This window comes from Salvelinus alpinus, chromosome 1, assembly GCF_045679555.1.
Source record: "Salvelinus alpinus chromosome 1, SLU_Salpinus.1, whole genome shotgun sequence".
NCBI lineage: Eukaryota > Metazoa > Chordata > Actinopteri > Salmoniformes > Salmonidae > Salvelinus > Salvelinus alpinus.
This window is the reverse complement of record NC_092086.1, coordinates 45,056,054-45,072,026: the sequence shown is the minus strand read 5'-3', so window position 1 is coordinate 45,072,026 and position 15,973 is coordinate 45,056,054. Positions and strand designations below refer to the sequence as shown.

Here is a 15,973-nt window from a genome sequence, read left to right as displayed (position 1 = left end):
ATATTTGGCATGATATTGATCCCATACTGCTGAGTCAAGGAGACAGTGCAGCATCGTGACAACTTTTTCCCAGTTGTAGGTAGGCTATTTAATATGTTTTCCATAAAACATATTGACGCACTAGAACTGATATAATGGCGACAAAGCATCGGAAAAGGACTTTATGTGCTCTAGAGCTCTTTAGATAAATTCGCCCAGAGGTGGATTAAAGTAAACTGCATTCAAATGTCGACTTTTCTTGTGGATAACCGTATCAAGCGAAGGGTTTTACTCATGCTCAGTTCTAGAGTAGCCTAGAATGGCATAGAAATTAAAAGCCTACTTGATGGCCAACATATGCAAATGTGGCCTATCATTCTCCACATTTAATGTCAGTTTCATAGTGGACTTTTCCCCCATAAATTCCGTTTCAAATGTCCACTCGCGCAGCGCTCTAGAGTGGACATTTAAAATGGAATTTATGGAGAAAAAGTCCACTATGAAACTGACATTAAATGTGGAGAATGATAGGCCACATTAGCATATGTTGGCCATCAAGTAGGTTATTAATTTCTATGCCATTCTAGGCTACTGTAACCTACCATTTGACACAGTACAATAAATATGTTGAATTTACGATATCACTGGAGTCATTGCAAATCAATTTGTGTCACTTGTGAAGCCTACCTGGAGCTGGCAAACGGATTTAATAAATATAACTCAGTTTTTTGTTGTAGCCTTTTGTTATTATGCAATTCTTAATGACCATGTTTAGTTAATTAAATTGGAAGTTATCAATTGTGATCATGGTCACAGCCATATCGCGTATGTATCATTCTCCACATTTAATGTCAGTTTCATTGTGGACTTTTCCCTGAAATTAGATGTTGGCCTTTCAGAGGCTAAAGGCTAACGTTACCTGCATCTAGCTCAGCAAACCATGGCAACGTTGAATTGCAATTATAAACCCAGATTTTAGTCAATTGCCTATGCCTATTGAAGTGACAAGTCAATCTTGCAAATAGGCCATTTATAATTGTTTGTAGTCTTAACATCTGGCACATAAAGAAGGCACAATTGCCAGAAAATAGCCTAACATTATTATTTCTTTAAGTTCGTCCAAGTGTTTCTTGAACATATTGAGATCATCTGTCCAACTTTCATCACTCAAACTCTCCTGTCAGAATTTATCTATAGTTATGCACATGCACAAATGGAATTTACTTAAGAAAATAAGGCAAGAGGGTGGTGTGGTATATGGCCAATATACCACGGCTAAGGGCTGTTCTATTGCACCATGCAACGCAGAGTGCTAGGACACAGCCCTTAGCCGTGGTAATTAGAGCAGTAAAAACAAATTTTTTGTCATACCCATGGTATACGGTCTGATATATATACAGTCGTGGCCAAAAGTTTTGAGAATGACACAAATATAAATTTTCACAGTCTGCTGCCTCAGTTTGTATGATGGTAATTTGCATATACTCCAGAATGTTATGAAGAGTGATCAGATGAATTGCAAAGTCCCTATTTGCCATGCAAATGAACTGAATCCCCAACAAACATTCCCACTGCATTTCAGCCCTGCCACAAAAGGACCAGCTGACATCATGTTAGTGATTCTTTTGTTAACACAGGTGTGAGTGTTGACGAGGACAAGGCTGGAGATCACTTTGTCATGCTGATTGAGTTCGAATAACAGACTGGAAGCTTCTAGAATCATTGTTCTTCCTCTGTCAACCATGGTTACCTGCAAGGAAACACGTGCTGTCATCATTGCTTTGCACAAAAAGGGCTTCACAGGCAAGGATATTGCTGCCAGTAAGATTGCACCTAAATCAACCATTTATCGGATCATCAAGAACTTCAAGGAGAGCTTTTCAACTGTTGTGAAGAACGCTTCAGGGCGCCCAAGAAAGTCCAGCAAGCGCCAGGACTGTCTCCTAAAGTTGATTCAGCTGCGGGATCGGGGCACCACCAGTACAGAGCTTGCTCAGGAATGGCAGCAGGCAAGTGTGAGTGCATCTGCACGCACAGTGAGGCAAAGACTTTTGGAGGATGGCCTGGTGTCAAGAAGGGCAGCAAAGAAGCCACTTCTTTCCAGGAAAAACATGAGGGACAGACTGATATTCTGCAAAAGGTACAGGGATTGGACTGCTGAGGACTGGGGTAGAGTCATTTTCTCTGATGAATCCTCTTTCCGATTGTTTGGGGCATCCGGAAAAAAGCTTGTCCGGAGAAGACAAGGTGAGTGCTACCATCAGTCCTGTGTCATGCCAACAGTAAAGCATCCTGAGACCATTCATGTGTGGGGTTGCTTCTCAGCCAAGGGAGTGGGCTCACTCACAATATTGCCTAAGAACACAGCCATGAATAAAGAGTGGTACCAACACATCCTCTGAGAGCAACTTCTCCCAACCATCAAGGAACAGTTTGGTGACGAACATTCCCTTTTCCAGCATGATGGAGCACCTTGCCATAAGGCAAAAGTGATAACTAAGTGGCTCGGGGAACAAAACATTGATATTTTGGGTCCATGGCCAGGAAACTCCCCAGACCTTAATCCCATTGAGAACTTGTGGTCAATCCTCAAGAGGAGGGTGGACAAACAAAAACCGACAAATTCTGACAAACTCCAAGCATTGATTATGAAAGAATGGGCTGCCATCAGTCAGGATGAGGCCCAGAAGTTAATTGACAGCATGCCAGGGCGGATTGCAGAGGTCTTGAAAAAGAAGGGTCAACAATGCAAATATTGACTCTTTGCATCAACTTCATGTAATTGTAAATAAAAGCCTTTGACACTTATGAAATGCTTGTAATTATACTTCAGTATTCCATAGTAACATCTGACAAAAATATCTAAAGACACTGAAGCAGCAAACGTTGTGGAAATTAATATTTGTGTCATTCTCAAAACTTTTGGCCACGACTGTACAGTGGAAGTCGGAAGTTTACATACACTTAGGTTGGAGTCATTAAAACTCATTTTTCAACCACTCCACAAATTTCTTGTTAACAAACAAAAAAAAATTGCAAGTCGGTTAGGACATCTACTTTGTGCATGACACAAGTAATTTTTCCAACAATTGTTTACAGACAGATTATTTCACTTATAATTCACTGTATCACAATTCCAGTGGGTCAGAAGTTGACATACATTAAGTTAACTGTGCCTTTAAACAGCTTGGAAAATTCCAGAAAATGATGTCATGGCTTTAGAAGCTTCTGATAGGCTAATTGACTTAATTTGAGTCAATTGGAGGTGTACCTGTGGATGTATTTCAAGGCCTACCTTCAAACTCAGTGCCTCTTTGCTTGATATTGTCAGGACTTCTAGGAGTAGTGGGTTTGGAGTCAGGCGCAGAGAGCAGAGGGTTAGGACAATTGTATTTATTCCGGTACAGAAACGGTCACGCCAAAAACACCAGGCGCATACAAACTGACCGGCCCAAAAACAGGACCCAAACAGTCCGAAGAAAATAAGATACAAATGCACATCAATAAACTAACAGAGGAACAAGCCCGCACAAAAGCAGGTGGGCATAACCGGCTTAAATAGCCCTAACCAAAACCCAAACAAGAAACAGGTGTAAACAATAAGACTAACAGAAAAGGAAAAGGGGATCGGTGGCAGCTAGTAGACCGGTGACGACGACCGCCGAGCGCCGCCCGAACAGGAAGAGGAGCCACCTTCGGTGGGAGTCGTAACAGTACCCCCCCCCCCCTGACGCGCGGCTCCCGCAGCGCACCGACACTGGCCTCGAGGGCGACCCGGAGGGCGAGGCGCAGGGCGATCCGGATGGAGGCGATGGAAATCCCTCAGCAGTGACGGATCCAAGATGTCCCCACCGGTACCCAGCACCTCTCCTCCGGACCGTACCCCTCCCAGTCCACGAGGTACTGCAGGCCCCTCACCCGGCATCTAGAGTCCAGAACAGCACATACTGTGTACGCCGGGGACCCTCCATGTCCAGAGGGGGCGGAGGGACCTCCGGCACCTCACCTTCCTGCAGGGGACCAGCTACCACCGGCCTGAGGAGACACACATGAAACGAGGGGTTAATACGATAGTAAGAAGGGAGTTGTAATCTATAACACACCTCGTTTATCCTCCTCAGGACTTTAAATGGCCCCACACACTGCGGCCCCAGCTTCCGGCAGGGCAGGCGGAGGGGCAGGTTTCGGGTCGAGAGCCAGACCCTGTCCCCCGGTGCGAACACGGGGGCCTCACTGCGGTAGCGGTCAGCGCTCCTCTTCTGCCGTCCACCAGCTTGCTTAAGTGATTCCTGGACGGCCCTCCAGGTCTCCTTAGAGCGCTGCACCCACTCCTCCACCGCAGGAGCCTCGGTGTGACTCTGATGCCACGGTGCCAGGACTGGCTGGTAGCACAACACGCATTGAAACGGGGACATGTTCGTGGAGGAGTGAGTTCTGAGCCACCACCGCCCATGGGACGTACCTCACCCATTCTCCTGGCCGGTCCTGGCAATACGACCGCAGAAACCTACCCACCTCCTGGTTCACTCTCTCCACCTGCCCATTACTCTCGGGGTGATAACCCGAGGTCAGGCTGACCGAGACCTCCAGACGCTCCATAAACGCCCTCCAAACTCGGGACGTGAACTGGGGACCCCGATCAGAAACGATGTCCTCAGGCACCCCGTAGTGCCGGAAGACATGGGTAAACAGGGCCTCCGCAGTCTGTAGGGCCGTAGGGAGACCGGGCAACGGGAAGAGACGGCATGACTTAGAAAACTGATCCACAACGACCAGGATCGTAGTGTTCCCCTGAGACGGGGGAAGATCGGTAAGAAAGTCCACCGACAGATGAGACCACGGCCGTTGTGGAACGGAGAGGGGCTGTAACTTCCCTCTAGGCAGGTGCCTAAGAGCCTTACTCTGAGCGCACACCGAACAGGAGGAGACATAGAACCTCACGTCCTTAGCTAAGGTGGGCCACCAGTACTTCCCCCTAAGACCACGCACAGTCCTCGCAATACCAGGATGACCCGAAGAGGGTAGCGTATGAGCCCACCGAATCAATTGATCACGGACACCAAGCGGCACGTACTTAAGACCTGTAGGACACTGTGGAGGCGCAGGTTCCAACCGTAACGCCCGCTCGATGTCCGCGTCCACCTCCTATACCACCGGTGCCACCAGCCTTGAAGCTGGAAAGATGGGAGTAGGATCGATGGGCCGATCCTCGGTGTCATAGAGACGGGACAGCGCGTCGGCCTTCGTGTTGAGGGAACCCGGTCTATAAGAGATAGTGAACCTAAATCTGGTGAAAAACATGGCCCACCTTTACTGACGAGGATTCAGTCTCCTTGCTGCCCGGATATACTCCAGATTACGGTGGTCAGTCCAGATAAGGAAAGGGTGCTTGGCCCCCTCAAGCCAATGTCTCCACACCTTCAGGGCCTTTACCACAGCTAACAACTCCCGGTCCCCCACATCATTGTTTCGCTCCGCCGGACTGAGCTTCTTCGAAAAGAAAGCGCAGGGGAGGAGCTTCGGTGGCGTGCCCGAGCGCTGTGATAGCACGGCTCCAACCCCAGCCTCGGACGCGTCCACCTCCACTATGAACGCCAAAGAGGGGTCCGGATGTGCCAACACGGGAGCGTCGGTAAACAGCGCCTTCAAACGATTGAAAGCTCTGTCCGCCTCTGCCGACCACCGTAAACGTTCCGGCCCCCCCTTCAGCAGTGAGGTAATGGGAACCGCCACCTGGCCAAAACCCCGGATAAACCTCCGGTAGTAATTGGCAAACCCTATAAACCGCTGCACCTCCTTTACCGTAGTCGGAGTCGGCCAATTACGCACGGCCTTAACGAGGTCACACTCCATCACCACCCCCGAGGTGGAAACGGCTCGTTTGGAGAACACACATCTCTCAGCCTTAACTTACAGGTCATGCTCCAGCAGTCACCCAAGTACCTTGAGCACCAGAGACACATGCGCGGCGCGTGTGGCTGAATAGATCAGGATATCATCAATATACACCACCACACCCTGCCCGTGCAGGTCCCTGAGAATCTCGTCTACAAATGATTGAAAGACGGCTGGAGCATTCTTTAACCCGTACGGCATGACGAGGTACTCATAATGGCCAGATGTGGTACTAAACACGTTTTTTCACTCATCTCCCTCCCGAATACGCACCAGATTATGCACTTCACAAAATAGATGGCATCATGAGGGAGGAACATTATGTGGATATAGTGAAGCAATATCTCAAGACATCAGTCAGGAAGTTAAAGCTTGGTCACAAATGGGTCTTCCAAATGGACAATGACCCCCAAGCATACTTCCAAGGTTGTGGCACAATGGCTTAAGGACAACAAAGTCAAGGTATTGGAGTGGCCATCCCAAAGCCCTGACCTCAATCCTATTGAAAATCTGTGGGCAGAACTGAAAAAGCGAGCAAGGAGGCCTACAAACCTGACTCAGTTACACCAGCTCTGTCAGGAGGAATGGGCCAAAATTCACCCAATTTATTGTGGGAAGCTTGTGGAAGGCTACCTGAAACGTTTGACCAAAGTTAAACAATTTAAAGGCACTGCTACTGAATACTAATTGAGGGTATCTAAACTTCTGACCCACTGGGAATGTGATGAAATAAATAAAAGCTGAAATAAATCATCCTCTCTACTATTATTCTGACATTTCACATTCTTAAAATAAAGTGGTGAACCTAACTGACCTAAGAAAGGGAATTTTTACTATGATTAAATGTCAGGAATTCTGAAAAACTGAGTTTAAATATATTTGGCTAAGGTGTATGTAACACCCAATCATGGCCGGTTGTGATACAACCTGATTTGAACCAGGGTGTCTGTATTGACGCCTCTAGCACTAATAAGATGCAGTGCCTTCGACCGCTATGCCACTCGGGAGCCAATCAGCATTCAGGGCTCGAACCACCCAGTTTACAATTCTACATTTTACTAACAAATGTTTTGTTTGAGTTGTAAACATTTATGTGACACATAAATGCCAAAATAACATGCAAAACGTGTGTATATATATATATATTTTTTAATGTATTTTACTAAACAGGTGGGGCTACCTGCCTGAATGACAGGTCGCCATTGCGCCTCCGATACTTCGCCCTGTTTAACTTCTATTTCCCCTCCTGTCTTCGATCCTGCGTACAACTCACTCTGCTTACACTTTCTACCATTCCTCTTTAACAAACCATCTCCCTTTTCCCCGCCACTTTTAACCGACTTAAGCTCACCCTATTTCTCCCTCTCTCTTAGACCTCATCTGTCTCACGTTTTCCCTCCATTCCTCCTCCGTATTCCAAGTATACATCTCCTTATGATAATACGGCACTTCTCCTCACATACATCTTGTTCTTGCCCTCTCAAGGGACGCCATTTAACCGATCTCACTTCTAAAGCAGCTGCATCGTCTTGATGTTCTTCTTTATCAATAGCTACAGCGCCTATTTTCAATTTCAAACTAGCACGCTTTTCCATCCACCGTCTCCTAGGGCACAACATGGTTGTTATAATAACTTTTTATCTAGTGCTTTTGGTGTTAATATATTTCTCATCGTGTGAAAACTGTAAGTTATTATGTTGTAATGTAGCTACATTTCAAATAGTTATTTTGAACATGTTCAATTTCTATTATCTGATACTGTAATAATGAATATAGAAGAGGGCATAGTTTATACTTCATGAAAAGAAACATGACCATCAAAAACATCTTACATCAGAACATTGGAAGGAAGTGCATATAGCTGCAGTTATTTACAGATAAGTCATCAACTGTGTGTAACACTTGCTTATCAGAAACACCATAAGTGCAAGCATCCAAGGAGCAGAGAGAGCATCATTTTGTTCATGTATTATTCATTGCCATATCTGCTGAGCTCCTTCCACAGCAGGCCACTCGGATGTTATCAAACACAGCCATGTAGAGCAGTGGATGGATGCACATGTTCAGTGTAGCCAGTCCCTTGGACACCTGGTAGGCCTTGTACACCCAGTCGCAGACAGAGCCAAGTTCATCAACCTTGCGGAAGAAATAGTAGGTCTGGAGGAGGTGATAAGGCACAAAGGAAATGGCGTACAGCACAACCACCGCAAACACCATCAGGGCCACCTTCCGTTTCTCCAGGGAGGTTATATTCACATTCCTCCACACCGCCCTCAACAATGCGCAGTATGATGCAAATGTGACCAGGAAGGGAATAAAACACCCAGCCACAGACAGAAAGACTTTGTAATACAAGTGAGTGTATGCAACTTCAACTGCATCACTGTTGGTGCAATAGGAGTAGGATACACAATTGGTTTGTTTGCTTCCCTCTGGACATGTGGAGGCAAACTTCAGCACAGGAGAGGAGATGGCTGTCACAAAGATCCAGATGACGACACTGGCAGCCTTGGCTTTGGCGGGGTTCACATTGTTCCAGCTGAAGAAGGGGTACACAATGGCCACATAGCGGTTCACACTGATACACATGATGAAGTAGATGCTGACATACAAGTTGCAGGTGAAGAGGAAGCGTTCTATCTTACAGACCGCCATCCCAAACAGCCAGTTCTCCTGCATGTAGTAGACTATGAGCAGGGGCAGGGTGAGGACATAGAGCAGGTCACTGATAGCCAGGTTACAGGACAGCACCACACCAGTGTGCCAGTTGTTCCTCTCCCTGGTCGCCAAGAGTCTCAGGGCAAACAGGTTACCAACCAACGCCACACAGAACTCAACACCGTACATTGAAGGCAATAACTGCACTTGGAACTTGTCACCATGACAAGAAGAGTTGTAATCCATCATGTTTGTGTATTGATTTCCGTGGGAGATTAGAAAATAGGAGGGGAAAAGGCTGTGCAAACTGGCTCCCAAAAGTGGTATTTGTTCATCTCTGTGGAAGAAAAAGGATAAAGATATTCATTATATTCTGTGCTGAAGTGGAGAACCATTCTTTTATGCAGGTCATACTGATCCCCTTAGGGGAACTTTGCACCGTGTCAGCCAATACATCAGTCACAATTGTTCATAACATCAATCAGTATCATTCTGTCGCAATACATGTAATAAATTGCTAGTATTAGTAGTGTTTTAAGATACCTTCAGAGCTGTTGTCTTATCAGAAATATACATCTGTGGTCAAAAATAAATAAAAACACACTGCAGTTCTCCATACTAATGTTGTGCAATGGATAGCAAATAATAATCTAAAATACCATGGACCAAGGTTGTGTAAATCTTAAACCAACAGAATGTCTGTCCAAAACACCCCATGGAGCCTAAAACAAGTTAAATAGAATTTCTCTCTAAGAAAAGCCACAAGACCGTTTCTAATGTTACTTCTCCAGTCTATTCAACAGACACAAAAACCTGAAGCACCAGCATTAAAAAACAGGTGGTCAACTATAAACGGTCCACATTTACTCCATTTTTGTCCTTACACTTTACAGATATTTAAATGTATAATGGCAATGACCTCAGAATAAAGCCAGATTAGTACTTACTCATTGACAGACAGATAAGGCTACATTTCCTGGGGTTGACGTTCACACAGAGACCAGTAGAACTTCCCATGATAGGTGAGTTACATGTACAAAGATTTAAAGCAGTCACTTCCCTTTCTGACCTTCCATCCAACCAAATCAACCCATTTGTAGGCATTTTCAAGAAGTGTGACCAACACTGCCTGCCCCTTGTTCTATTTGTAGCACAGTACCAAATGAAAATGTGACAACTCTATGGAACACCGTTTGGACAGCTTATTTTACCTCGGAAGAACAGAAGCTGAGTGAACGTCTGTTATCAGTACCTGAGAATTGGGCGGAGTCCAAACAACCTTTATGCAAATGTGGATCATCAGTGACAAAAATCTATGACTCATAGCATACGTATAGGTGAATCTTTGTGACATATGAATTACGAGTGAGTGTAATCAATGTGTAATAACTACGTAAAAAATGTATGAACGTGTTAAATTATGTGACCTGGAGTCATATTCAGGCCCTGATTGGTCAAGAAGCGTATTTGACACAAGTCAAATAGTGTTATTTTATGTGTATCTTTTTGACACGCAAAGACCCAAACGGCGTTCCATACTCAAGTCTCATGCGCATCAGCCTCGGCTCCAGTTTACGGTCACGCTTTGAAGTGAAAGCTTGTGGCAGAGGCTACATGAGTCAGACACAAGAAAAAAACACTACACACAATTGAGCTTAACATTGTATTCAAAAATGTATTTGCCAATGCTTATAACATTTTTATAAACATGTTCACAAGGTACAAAATTACATCATTGCATTTTCATCCAGTCCTCCAGCTGACTTGTGGTGATACCAATGTCCTTTCATGAAAGAATACATTCCTGTCCTCCAAACGTTTGCCCCATCCCCAGATTTCTTTCCTCCAACCTCTTGCCCCCCAGTGACATCTTTCCAAAAGATTTGCCCCCATCCCCAAATTTCTTTCCCTGTATTCAGCAATTTATTTGCCAATGCTTATAAAAAAAAATTATAAACATGTTCACAAGGTACAAAATTACATCATTGCATTTTCTTCCAGTCCTCCAGCTGACTTGTGGCAATACCAATGTCCTTTCATGAAGGAATACGTTCCTCTGTTCATGTTGATCAGAAACTGCAGTGACCACAAGAGTCCATACTGCCACCTGGTGTTTTACCAGGGTAGAGCGCTCAGCGTGCATCAGTCCAGGCTTTCAAAGGGTTATGAAGCTCAGCTCTTCCCCTTCCTCTGTTTGAAGGAGGTGGAGGTGACTTGGAACCATATTTGTTCTTCCTGTCGTCGCCAGAGAACGGTTTCCTCTTCTTGAAGGGTCCTCCTGAGGGTTTTTCAGGTCTTTGCCTCCTCTTGGCTGCAGGGAACATATCTAGATGGGGGAGGGAGAAAAATAAATATAGGTGATTTTGTCTGCCAAAGTAGCACAAACATATAGTACAACAAAACACAAACTACAGAGACTTGGTTCAGTACTGAAAGAGTACATACCTTCATCTGGCTCCTCCCCTACAGCCTGTCTGTAGTACTCTGCCTCGTCGTCAGATTCAACAACCGGAGGCCTGTTATCCTGGTTCCCAGGATCCTCCACTTCAGGGTCATGCTCTTCCTCCTCCTGGTGCCTCCTCTTGATGCCTGCCATGCTTCTTTTTCTGACGTTACAGAAACAAACATCACTGTTCCACTCCAACTCAGGTGGAATGACTAGCAGTTACAATGTGCTAGAACACTCACTTGTTCTCCTCCCGTAGAGCTTTCCTTTGGGCAACACCCTGCTCTTGTTTTTTCTTCCGTTCCTGCTTTTCTTTCATCTGCGCCTCTTTTCGGATCAGGATCTCCTGAAGCTCTTCCTCAGTCTTGGCGACTTCAGAAAAGACATTCAGAGTGCCTGTATCAGCATTTCACCATGACCAATCAACAGAAACACCCATTCTCAGTGGATGTGTCAGTAAGCGTTTACTTTTTTGTTGTTGAAATATCACAGGTAATCATTATCATTTCATCATGTACATCCCATGGACAGCTAAATCAACAGGAAGCTGACAGGTGTACTTACTGACTGCATGGTAGAGAATGTTCCCCTCTCCCATTCCCTCCTCGATCTTCACCAGCTGCATGGTGATGCGTGGGCCAATCTGAAGAGAAAACAAACTGATGCTGTAAAACCCTACCAGAAACTGCTAACAATGTCACATCAGTGGGATCAACTGCTGAAGGCACCATGGTGATAAATGTCAGGATGTGTCAGTAAGCGTTTACTTTTGTGAAAAATCACAGGTAATCATAGATATCTTTTCATCATGTACATCCCATGGACAGAAAATGACAAGACAAACTGATGCTATAAACCTAGCATTTATAGTCACTGCCAACACAGGAGTAGACAATTCTATTGAAACACCGGTTACAATGTAATATCATTAAGATCAGCCACAGGGCTCTTACTTCATCAGCAGCTCACTGATGTCCTCAAACTTGCTCATGTTGGGGAACTTTTCCTGCATCAGCTTCTTCACTCCTCTACTCATGCCCACAGGGACTACTTTCAGGCTGCTGCAGAGGGGGATAGGGAGAAGGACAAGGATGAGTGTGGACTGATCCATTTAGTCAGCTATGGGGGGGATTCTGCATGATGAGCGCATCAGTGCGTTTACTTTGAATATACATCACTAAACAATCAAATCACAATCTGTCATCCTCTGAGCCCAAGCAGTCTTCCTATAGAGTAACCAAGCCACCTTGAATTAAAATGAGTGCACAAAACATCTTGTATACGTACTAATGGCGAAATTCAATTTCTTGAGACACTGGATCGTAGTTCAGCTAAGTACATCTCTTTATGGCGTTGAGGGCTACCTACAAGAAGGAAACCTGTTAAAATGCATACTAATCCGATTGTCATCAATATAATAAGAGGATAAAAGGATTTTGGGATGTCAGAAAGCGTTTACTTTTGAGTGATCGTCACAGATAATCAGAAGACTATACTATCATCATATTTCACAAATCCCCAATCCAGCAAAAATCCAGGTACTGGTGCCTTTGACATACCTTGTGCACATTGATGGAAGGGAACATGTTTTGGAACATGGTGGCCATAAGTTTGACATGCATGCCCTCCGAGCCAAAGTTATTGAGGACCAGCAGTGCATGATGTGTGAACTGCTGTTCATGCATTCTGTGCCTCTTCAGTGACGAGACCACATCTTTAATAAGGGAGTACTGAAAACGATTAAGAACATATTCAGGAAAAGCAATTGAAGCACAAAACCCTATATTTGCTTGTTTCTAGTATTGGGGCTCATCAGTGCGTTTACTTTGAACATATATCACCGAACAGTCACGTCAAAATCTGTCATCCTTTGAGCCCATTTCTTCCAGTAAGTCATATGGGTTTGTGTACTCACTTTGGTCACCCGGAAATGGAGCATAGGGCCTTTCGGCAGCCGAGCAAGCCTCTGGAAAGAGAAAAAAATTACTCATACACTTTCTAATTTGCCATTAGGATCTAGTAAACAGCCCAACTGTAGATATTGATGCATCAGTGATAAAACATCTTAATCATGAATTCAGATATTCTCATAACTCATCATCTGCATCAGCAATTGGAATAACTAAGGAGGTGGCTGACACAGCATATACTTCATTGATCAATAGCGATATATCATAAAGCTATTCCCTATGCCTGCCTTTGATAAGGCCATGGGTTTAGAGCAGCTGCAGTGTCTACTGTTAAAGCCCCTCGTGGTACAGTAACGCAACAGGGGTGTATTCATTACGCCGATTCTGTTGCAAAACGTTGTCTGTTGCAAAATAAACCATTTACGCCAAACAAAACCTTTTATGGGTAAAAATATATATAACAAAACATACTTTTTTTACAAGAAAAATATGAGTTTCTACTTTACAAAATCAAGTATGTCACTCCCTGTTTAATTTGCTTCAGTTTGGTTCTTAAACAGTAAAACGGTTTCAGTAATGAATACACCCCTGGTGTTTGCAGACTTATTTACCATGTTGACACTGCTGGGCGTCTTGGTGAAGATCATGAAGTGTGTCACTCCCAGTGGCCCTGCTACAGCCACAAAGTCCTTCAGCACATTCTTCTTTCTCACCTGTCAATCACAAGCAGGCAAGACCTGTCAATCAAATGCAATCCATTATGAGCCAAGACACACTTCTATGTATAAACTCAGAGCAGTGGTTGAAAGTGCAAGATCACAGAAGTATTATGATACGTTTTATAAACATTAACAAATATATTAAGTAACAAATGTGGCATGCAGTAACGTCAATTTGATTCAAGTCAGTTATAAATACCAGTTTTGAGTTTCATGACATGAACAAACGGACCTTAAGGGATTCTGTGAAGGGCTCCATGACCCGCCGCATGTCCTCAACTAGCTGACCGACATTCTTGCCGACTTGGCCACGGTGAAACACGAAGGAGTGAGGGACCGCACCGAACACCTCTTCCGCCAAATGGTTCGCACTCACACGTGACTTCTTCTGGTTTTTGGTCTGAAATTGAATTAACACCTTCGTTTAAATGGCCAAGATACTTCGCTATGTTACGAGCTAACGCAGTTGTGGATGTAATCAGTTACAAATATTTTAATCATTGTTCAGATATTCTCATAAAAACATCCTTTTCATCCACAGAATCGTGTCAATAACTAGATAGCTAACGTTAGCCAACAACTACTTAACCGCTTACCTTTGACTTTCACATAATGGCAGTTTAACAAAACAATATAATAGAGTCAATAATATAACACGTCGCTAATGAACCTAACTATCTAAATGTAAAAAGCGAGCAAGCTCCGTTATGCCTCTCCGTGTCCTCCATTTCAATCAGATACTGCTCTTCAACCACGTGGATCTGACTGCGCCGGCGCGTTGTGTGTCACATTGAAAAACGTTCGTCTTATTCAAATGCCTAACCAAACTTTTGTTCTCAGCTTCCAGCATGTGTATTTGGCAACGGACCTGGTGTTGCTTGGGGTATTTAAAGAACATTTGCAATATGAAGTCCAAAGGGTAAAACTTCATTATTACAGTGTAATTACATGTAACAGGTAGTGTAGTTAATTGTAATAACTCATAGTTATACTGTAATAACATGTAACTGGTGGTAATTGCATTCTGTAATTACAGAGGTGTAACAACAATTGTTACCATGTTTGTTACAAAGGGGCAAGTTTCCACTAAATTCAACAATTTAGTGTTTCAATTCACCAATTTAGTATTTAGTTTCTTATCAGCTGTATCCGATTTAGTAATAACTGTCACAAGGTTGTATCTCTTGTGGACAGATGCGCTGGGTGTCCCAGATTATAAAAATTGGATGCTCAATAGGCTCTAATTACCAACCCGTCAATCCGCACCCTTCGAAATCTCCAAATAAAATCAAATGTTATTGGTCACATACACATGTTTAGCAGATGTTATTGCGGGTGTACGAAATTCTTGTTTCTAGCTCCAACAGTGCAGTAATATCTAACAATTCATAACAATACACACAAACCTAAAAGTAAAAGAATGGAATTAAGGAATATATAAATATTAGGACGAGCAATGTCGGAGTGGCATAGACTAAAATACAGTAGAATAGAATACAGTATATACATATGAGATGAGTAAAGCAAAACTATGTAAACATTATTAAAGTGACTAGTGTTCCATTATTAAAGTGGGCAGTGATTTCAAGTCTATGTATATAGGGCAGCAGCCTCTAAGGAGCAAGGTTATGTAACCGGGTGGAAGCAGCAAAGTGATGGCTATTTAACAGTCTGATGGCGTTGAGATAGAAGCTGCTCCACTCAATATTGTTGCTTGCCACCAAAGTGTACCATCTTGGTTAACTTGGTTGAGTTTATAAAAACATGTTATATCATGGCTCAGGCTAAGACCCAGATGCAGACACAGGAGGCAGATAGTACAAGTCTCAGAGTTTATTATAGTACAAGGGGCAGGCAAAAGGTAAGTCAAGGCAGGCAAAGAGTCATAATCCAAATCAGAGTCAGGCAGGTACAGGACGACAGGTTCAGGACGGCAGGCAGGATCAGGACAGGCAGAAAGGGCAGAACTGGGAAGACTAGGAAAAACAAAAACTGGAGTACGGGAATATGCGGGTAGGATTTGACGGGATAAGACAAACTGGCAACAGACAAACAGAAAACGCAGGTATAAATACACAGAAGATAATGGGGACAAATGGGAGACACCTGGTGGAGGATGGAGACAAGCACAAGACAGGTGAAACAGATCAGGGTGTGACAGTTATATATAAATCAACCTCACTGACTGGGGTCTACCATATGGGTGTCATCCCAGATTATAATACAAAAATAATGTATAATTAATGTTTACACTACCCATTATGAAAACCTGAATCTCCTTGCCATCCAAGTAAGAAGATAAGAGCATCTTGACTGGTTGCACCTGGTACGGCAATTGCTTGGCCTCCGACCGCAAGGCACTACAG

General features: G+C 44.0%; 1 protein-coding gene and 1 pseudogene across 1 annotated transcript; both read right to left on the bottom strand.

The window, feature by feature from the left end:
- Positions 1-7,647: 7,647 nt before the first annotated feature.
- Positions 7,648-9,591, bottom strand: p2ry11 (purinergic receptor P2Y11). The gene is made up of 2 exons (XM_071404450.1): positions 9,480-9,591; positions 7,648-8,869 (listed from the first exon to the last, which is right to left on the bottom strand). Exon 2 carries the CDS (start codon positions 8,779-8,781, stop codon positions 7,837-7,839), a length of 945 nt encoding a protein of 314 aa, XP_071260551.1. The 5' UTR covers positions 8,782-8,869; positions 9,480-9,591; the 3' UTR covers positions 7,648-7,836.
- A 590-nt stretch (positions 9,592-10,181) lies between these two features.
- On the bottom strand, positions 10,182-14,218 carry LOC139561477 (suppressor of SWI4 1 homolog; annotated as a pseudogene).
- Positions 14,219-15,973: the final 1,755 nt, after the last annotated feature.